The following is an 8,710-nucleotide window of genomic DNA, read 5'->3' on the forward strand; positions in this document are numbered from 1 at the left end:
CATTTTTCCCGAAATAATCGCTGACAACTGCGACAGTCTTGCAACCTTTAACTAATTGTATCGTCACCAATTGTCCCAACCCCCTTGTATCTTTGCTTAAAATAATGTCACAATGTTAAATCCAAACACTACTTTATATGTCAAAGAAAAAAGAAGATTAAATTTAAATCATGTGTAGTCTATATTTATAATAAAGCGTGAGTGATCTCTAAACTTTCTCAAATATTCTTATATAGCACTACGGATATAACACAACTAATGATATAGACTTGATTTTTAATAATATTTTGAAAATTAATTTTAAAAAGAGCAAAGAATCTCGAAGAAAAAAGAATTGTGCACCAAATGAACAGCAAACAACGTTTATAACGAAAAACGTAATTAATTTTTTTAAGAGTTGATAAGTCATCTAATCAAGTTAAAAATAAATTTATAATCTTTTATTTTTAGCAAAACTAAGTTTTTCGGACTGAGGGATGTGTAAAACGTCTTTTTCCTTGATACAATACTTCCTCTGTACTTCGTATGGGAGAAAGTAATAAATAAAAGTAAATGAAAGTAAAAATGAAAGTGTGTGTATGTGCTGTATGCAATCATCTGATCGCCATAAAAATTTTGCGAGTTGGTGAGAATATTTCTGGAGAAGTTTCTGCAAAAAAAAAAAAAAAAAAAAAAAAAAAAAAAAGAATTCCGCAAGGGCGACGCCCCAGGAGGGTGCGATAACAAATAAAAGTCGGATGCGGTTTGACAGCGTTCATCTGAGTGCCATGAAACTTTTGGGGGTTGATGAGAATACCTCCGAGAGGGTTTCAGCGGATTATTTTTTCCTTAAGAGTGGTGCCCGTTGCATTTGGCGTCGTGTATAGCGGATAAAGGGTACTTCTATATTTAGCGTTAAAACAGCAACAGGCGTAACCTCCGGCGGCGCCCCGGTATTTGAGTAACCCTAGGTGCCCCGGCACCCTTGTGAGCACTGTGTCGCCTATGTTCGTTTTCAAAAAAGTTTATGCACTTAAGACACGATGGGCAACAATAATCGTTGACTATATCGAATCCGGCACGTCTGCCTGCGCCCCGGGAGGGTGTGATTTGACATGCTGGGCTATCATGTGAGCGCTACGGTGCATACGTTCGTTTTAAAGAGTGTGATAAGCTATGGATACGATGGGTTACGATTTTGCGCCCCGGGTTATCCCGTAAGCGCTATGGCGCCATCGTCGTTTTAAACAGTTGGATAGACTATGGATAAGATGGTGTATTATGGTCGTTCTCTACAAAGAGCACCCAACAAAATTAATATGATGGCACACGACATTTAATGATTATACTGAGCAAATGGCGCCCAAGCGGTAGTATAACCAGGAGCTCTCGAGAACAACCCGCTACGTCCCTTAAACGTATGCGATCGTCGAAGTGTGTTCTTCCTCATTATTTATGAGAGTGATTAAAATGCACTCAAGGTTTTCAGAAGGTAGTGTTGGCAAACCAGTGCCCTGACAAATATCATCCAAGAAATATAGCGCAGGTATTAGTTTACATTTAGAAAACATGGTCACACGTCTAAGAATATAGTATTGGTGACGCATTGATGAAACCCTCTTAAAACTATTTCGTCAGAATTTCTTCTGAAACCGCGGCAACGCGCTAGGACGGGCACGCTAGTATGTAATAATACGACTTGTTTCTTAAATAACTTTCTCACACAATACCTTACATAACACATGTCAAACAGCTACATACTTTTTTATTCAAAAACTTATAAGTTAATGAAGGCAATATTTTAGTTTAACTATTAAGGCACTATCTGATACAAAAAAATACATTGATTAAATTACAGCAAACTATTAATTCTTTTTTCTTTTTCTACAGTAACAATACTGTTTAATTTGGGTATCCTTTTTTAAGATGCAGGCAGAATCATCACCGTACTTGTTGATTCGGCTGATCTCTTTTCCACCTGTACTCATTTGGCCCAGAGCCTGGTCGTAGGTCACCGTGACCTCGAAATGACCTTGACCCGGGGTGGTGTACAAGGTCAGCTGGTACAGGGTCAAGTCCGTCCGTCCCGGCCTCTCCCGGGAAGGTTGATTCTCCAGCTTCAAAGATTGGGTGACGCTCTCTAGCGACAGCTCTTCACAGTCTGATCTATACGCCGATGTGTAATTGTTGATGGTCTCCAAAACACACTTCAAAGCTTCTTTCACATCGGCGTCATCGGCAGAGACATTCTTCCATGGTAAGCACGCGCACCAGTGTGATGTTATCTGCGCATGCGCGCACGTTCTTTCCCGCGGTATCTCCTTAAATAAACTGATACCCCTCTCCGAAACATTCCCCATCCCTGTCCCTCCAAATTTCAAAAAATCTTTGAAAGTTTCATGTATATCAAAAGGGGTTGTCAATCGATTCACGTTTGTTCTAAGATTCTTCAAAGCCTGAGGGTATTTCGTTCCAAACCATTTCGGAAACAAGAACGAGAAGTAGGGCAGTTTTTCTTCTAGTTTTCCTTGCAAGGTGGACCTCATCTTACCATACCTAGCACCATGGTCTCCCATGAGTATCAGTACTGTGTTTTCCAGATAGCCTCCCTTGTACAAAAACTCGATGCTCTCTTTTAGTTCCCCGTCAATCTTTAAGAAGAAATATTAGAAATTAGTAGGCAGAATCTAGTAGTTACTAGAATTTTTATCATATCATTTACCATCTTTTCCCATTCGTGCCAAAGACATATTAAGTAGACGAAGTAGAGTTCATATATTTCAATTACTTTGGCATACTTTGGTCAGCAATATGCCCAGCATCTTTAGTTTCCCGAAAGTGATTCAGGTACCTATTGCAGCTGGTTTGACTCTGAGAAAACTTACAGGCTGCAACGAAAGAGCCGAACTCGAAACTTCAGGGCTAGCAGTCGTTAGCTCTGACATTCGACCACTCCGTCCCTGATACATATATATTGATTCAAGATGCGATGACAGCACATTTGACTTAATTGATTATTTAGATAATTTTTTAATAATATAAATTTCATATATAAAGTAACATTTTCCACTTTCCAAGTTTGAAATAAATAGGTCAGTTAGGAGTGGTCAAAATTTTGTTCGCCAGTTTCGATCCATCACAAAGCACAACAGATAAAGGCTTTAAGTGCGAGAAAGCATCTTAAAACTTTAAAAAATACGAGCCGGCCCGCGGCGTATCATACGGCGCTATTTTGTTGTTTTATTTTCTACTTTTCAGTAATTCATAATTTGTGAATTCGACTGTACTAATGCTGCCACTGAATATATTTGCTTTAAAACACTATCAGTAGCTCTTTAAGGACGATAACCCCGCCCCCCCCCCCACTTCTTTACCCAACCCCTACCCCCCCCCCCCCTGTGAAAGCAGCCTCCTCTTAGTTACCTCCCATAAGTTTAAAATCGTTTCAAAATAAATTATCTGCCCCTAATAGCCGTCACTAAACCCGGCTCTACGGTTGTAAACATTTAGCGTGAACCACAGCTCACCAGACCATGTAGGGAGGGGGGTGGTAGGGAGCGCGCTTACAGCTTGGTGTTTTCTATGGTCTCCAAGAAGATAATTATATATAGATACCGACGGACCACCAGGTCCGGAAATACAACGGGCAGAAAGAATCAAAGTATATTTGAACAGTGTCATAAAGTATATAAAATCCCAAGGTACGATATTTCACCGCCACCCCATACCTACCCTAGTTATTGGATTATTGTCCTCGTGCGTCATTTCCGAGTAGAAATGAAACAGAAACTTCCTCCTTTTCGGGTACATTAGGAAAATATCCCGAAAGAATTCTAGCCACACTTGACTCGTTCTCTTCTCCCCAATACACGGACGTTTAAATGTTCTCCCAGGGCGAACGGCGTAGAAGTAAGGACGGGTGTAGAAGTCTGTGGGTTGCTGGTTGAAGCCCAGAAACCTCCAGTTGAAGGCGCCGGACAGGCCGTTTGACCATGACGTCAGGTACCCAGCTTTCTGCATCTCGTGCCAGATAAAGGGGAACTCGTCCATAGGAATGGCGTCTTTTTTGTTCAAGCTGAAATGGACAAGGGTAGCTGCGCTGAGGTTTATGGAAAAAGTAATTAGTTAATAACACAGGTGGTGTTTAAATTTTTTAAAAATTACAGCTACAGTGGACGTTAAGACACACGGATTTTGTCAGAAAACAACAGTGTGGTTAAAGACAAGGCAGTGGCGTAGCCAGAAATTTGTCATGGGAGGGGTTCAAAATTTTTTTTCCATCTATAAAAACTTCACACACACATATACAGACACACAGACACACACATATACAGACAGACACACACACATACAGCCACAGACACACTCACACACACTCACACTCTCACACACACACACACATATATATAAATATAAATATAAAAAAAATATATATATATATATATATATATATATATATATATATATATATATATATATATATATATATATGAGAGGGGTTATAAATCCCCAACCCCCCCTCTTGCCTACGCTTTCCCGAAGAGATGCCTGGAAGAATCACAGAACGGTCTATTTCTTTAACTTTCACTATGTATAATAAAGCGCGCGGCCTCAAAACGGCCAATGGCAAAACGGCCCCGTCAATAGGACCCTGACAAAAGGGCCAGCGACATATGGACCCCGTGATATAGGCTCCCGACAAATAGGCTCCCGTCATTTCGGGTACCGACAAATAGGCTCCCGTTGTATAGGCTCCCGACAAAAGGGCTCGGGTCAATAAGACTCTTGACGAACAGGCTCCCGTCAATTAGGCTCCCGCCATTTAGTTTATCGACAAAACGGCCCAAGTCTTCCAGAAAAACGGTCTCATTGAATATGACACCTGCCATTGGGACCCCTTCATCAATATTCTTTAGTTTTAGCTTATTCAACACTCAACAGGCCTTATTTTTATATTAGTTTATCTATTATAAGAAATAGTATCTATGACTTCCATAAATGAGTCGGTTATAGCCTGTTCCAACTCAGTGTGTGGGGAGAGGGGTCCACGCTGTATATTCCTATCTGCAGTATGCTTGTAGGTTATCAAAACAAAATGCCGTTATCAGAGTTTCTTCCGGGCATCTCTTCGGGGGGGGGGGGGATTACACCCCCCCCCCCCCCGAAGAAATTTTACCGCCTTTCCCCCCCCCCCCGAAGGTAATGAAATTTATATAGAAAATATATACTTTTAACAGTGTCCGCCCGCCCGAAAAAAGTCTATCCCCCCCCCCGAAAATTTGCCCGAAAGTGCCCCCCCCCCCCCCGGAGAAAAAAGTCTGGAAGAAACACTGGCCGTTATCCTGTAAACTTCATGTATATCATACATTAACCCTTCTGTGCTCGCTGTTAAGCATCAGACCTTTACTGTTGTAAAAAAAAACACATCAAAACTTAAGAATTGGTGAAATTTAGCTGTTTACGGCTCAATTAATTTATGAATTGATGTTGGTTTATGAAAATCAATTTCATTCAGGCATTTAAAATAGGTTATAGTGGTATTGGATGTAGTACAAAATGGTTACTTTTATGCCAATAGTGGTCATGCCATTCATTTGTCTGGATCCTAAATGTCTGGAGTCATTTTGTCGGAAGCCAATATGTCGGGAACCCAATTGTCGGGAGCCGCTTTTGTCGGGAGCCAATATGTCCTGAGCCTATCTGTCGGGAGCTAATATGTCGGGAGTCCATTTGTCGGGAGCCTAAATATCGGGAGCCCATTTGTCGGTAGCCTATATGTCACGAGTTAATATAATTGGTTAAGCAGGTCACATACATGAAAAAACATTACGATTTACAGAACAAGATCACATACATCAATCTCAACTTACCCACATTTGGGGAGTTCCCACTCAAACTTGCCAGACAGCATAGGAAACATAGCGGCCGTGGTCCCGTCCCCTACTACATTATACGCCTCCAGTTCTATGGCGCCCAGCCCCAGAAAATACTCCCGTGTTTTCGGCAAGCGGCGCATCCACGACAACCTTGAGAGTGAGTCGAACCCAATAATAGCAATACTCAGCCCTTCAAGGCCTTGGGTTAAATCCACTTCCGGTCTGCTAGCTCGATCGTGAGTGTATGCAACTCCTGCGTGAATTTCTACACTGGAATTATCCCCCTTAGCTGACTTGCATTCGACTTTAAAGAAATCTCCAGGAATTCTGTAGCCTTCTTGAACGTTCGCGTAAACAGCTCCCCACGTAACATTTTTTTCGTGAATGCGCACCAAGTTGTAAAACTTGCAGCTGAAGTTTCCGTACGTCTCCTTGGCGTGTTTGGTGAACCTTAAGGTACCATTATCGACGAACACCCAATCTCTCTCCCCCTCACACACAATGGGCGGAAGTGTTTTTACATAAGACATCATGACAGGGTCGTCCACCCTTAACGGGGGTGGGATACACGCCTGTCCCACATCATCAATCCTTGACGCCGGTCGCTGAAAAATGGCGTTAGTCCAGATAAGAGATTTTGATGAAGGTGTAGTCAAATCTAGATAAAACATTGCATAGTAAAAAACACAGCCTACTATACACATCGTCAGGAGGGTGAAAATCTGTCCGAAGTTCATTTTCTTAAAAAAAAATAACAAATAAAAATTTGAAAACATCCTCTTAATTTTGAAATCTAATTTACTGAACACAATGCGGCGCAGACACATCCGACTCCAGTAAGTTTGTTTCGCATAATGAAAACACATTGTTCTATCAATACATTTTGTAGACACGCGTATTTGCATGCGAAAATTGACAAATCATGCGAAATTAGCCAAGCCACTCACCACCCCCCCCCCCCCATCCCCGATCCACATTTTGTATTCACTCCGACTTGAAACTATTGATAAGCAACCGTATCACAGCAATCATTGATGTGGAACGTAACTTTGTTCAGTCACATCAAAATAACCTTTGGCTTTTGAACGAAGATTGTGGCTACACAACAATTAATTCCTGTGTGCCAGGAAACATGTCTAACTACAAACAGAAGCCTAATTCTTTGACCTGTATAGACAGATGCACGGACAGACTAGATTTGTTATATTTCTATTACACCATTAAATATTAAACAAAGGGCAGAGCTTCTTCCAGGCATCTCTTAACGCAGGGGAGGGGGGGGGGTGGGCTAAGCCCCCCCCCCCCCCCCCCCAGAAGGAAGTCAACTGCTCCCCCCCTCGAACAAAATGGAATTTATATAGAAAACATATATACTTTTAACAGTGTCTGCCCCCTGAAATTTTAGTCCGCTCCTCCCCGAAACTTTCAAGTCCCCCCTACCCCCCCCCCCACGGAAAAAATAAAAAGTGAAGAAGAAACACTGACAAGGTGTTCGTCCGTTTATAAAAGCATGTCGAAAATTTGCATCCCTCCTCACCCCCCCCCCCCCTTCTTTCTGTTGAGTCCACTTTAGATAAACACCCCTTTCTACACAGTCTTCCAACTGATGACGACGCCTCAAAGTTTACTCCCAACATGCGAGTTGGAAAACATGTATTATGCATCAGTACACCGCATCATATACTGATATCATAATGTAATTACTAATTTGAATTTTTTTTTTTATTAAGACACAAACAGTTCACAAAAAGGAAGAGCTTACTTTTAGAATTTAGTTACATTTTTGTGTTTGCTGTATTATGTAAGTGTTTTAATGTACAATTAAACGTGTGGACCCCCCCCCCCCTCCCAGCGTCCGTAAAGGTTGAATTTTTTTCAGCCCCCCCCCCCTCCCTTCTCCAAAGAGCACGCAGACGTCATAAAAGAATGACGCACTAAATAGAAAAACTCTATTTTCAACACACTGAAGCTTAAAATTCTAGTTCTCTAAACAACCAATCAATATTAGAGTATATAAAAACTAGTCATTATTTAGCGATTAAATCCTACTCTCTTTCATTGTTCTATTTGATCTTAAAGATGTAACGCTGTTGTATCGACTATGTCAAGGCTGCCTCGCCAGGTGTTTCTCTACTGGGTTCGCTAATGCGTACACCTACCGTATTTTTAAAAATCTAAACCACACATTTTGTTGAACTATCCCTTCACCTTACAATACCGTACGTTGTGTATCATCGCTTCAAACAAGCGGCAGCTGGTGTATGTTCAATAACAACCTATGTGGCGCTTTCATTCGAGTGAACGAGAAGGGGAGGGAGGGGGGGGGGGGTTGGATCAGGATGTATAAATCAAATGTATAATATGACCCATTTAGAAAAGTGACAGACAGGCAGAGAGTCAGTCGTTCGCTCATAAGTGTATGCATTAGATTAGAGTATTTTCAGAATAGAGAATAATGAAATAACTAACTTATTCGTTTAGCATTGTTACAATCTAAGCAGAAAAGACACTTATGATTTATTTTAATTTAAAAAAAAAAAAAAAAAAAAAAAAAAAAAAAAAAAAAAAAAAGAAAAAACAGCATTTCAAAGCGTTTGGCTCAATATGCGTGTTCAATGCAACTTTATGTTAAAAAAAAACATACAAACATTTCAAAGTGTATTGATTCAATATGCTGTTCAATATCAAAACAATGCATTGTTATGTAAAAATGTATCTAAACATTTCAAAGTCTATTGATTCAATGTTTTTCAACATGATAAAGCAATGTCAATACTACACTTCATGGATTTTCCGGGATTTTCCAGGATTTTCCAGGTCCTGTGTGTATGTCCACAATACCGCGCAGAAGCCCA

At 40.7% G+C, this 8,710-nt stretch overlaps 1 protein-coding gene across 1 annotated transcript; it reads right to left on the reverse strand.

Moving 5' to 3' along the window:
• Window positions 1-1,844: 1,844 nt before the first annotated feature.
• Window positions 1,845-6,526, reverse strand: LOC131928064 (uncharacterized). Its single transcript, XM_059283974.1, has 3 exons — window positions 5,850-6,526; window positions 3,712-4,054; window positions 1,845-2,630 (listed from the first exon to the last, which is right to left on the reverse strand). Exons 1-3 carry the CDS (start codon window positions 6,524-6,526, stop codon window positions 1,845-1,847), a joined length of 1,806 nt encoding a protein of 601 aa, XP_059139957.1.
• Window positions 6,527-8,710: the final 2,184 nt, after the last annotated feature.

The sequence above is a fragment of the Physella acuta genome, unplaced genomic scaffold, assembly GCF_028476545.2.
Source record: "Physella acuta isolate Inbredline_101_S28 unplaced genomic scaffold, ASM2847654v3 ptg001459l, whole genome shotgun sequence".
Taxonomy (NCBI): Eukaryota; Metazoa; Mollusca; class Gastropoda; family Physidae; genus Physella; species Physella acuta.

Coding starts and splice junctions, on each gene's coding strand:
- LOC131928064 (XM_059283974.1), bottom strand. CDS start 6,526: ATGTTTTATCTAGATTTGACTACACCTTCATCAAAATCTCTTATCTGG. Junction 4,055..5,849: donor TGGGAACTCCCCAAATGTGG/GTAAGTTGAGAT, acceptor TGTCCATTTCAG/CTTGAACAAAAAAGACGCCA. Junction 2,631..3,711: donor ACAATAATCCAATAACTAGG/GTAGGTATGGGG, acceptor TTCTTCTTAAAG/ATTGACGGGGAACTAAAAGA.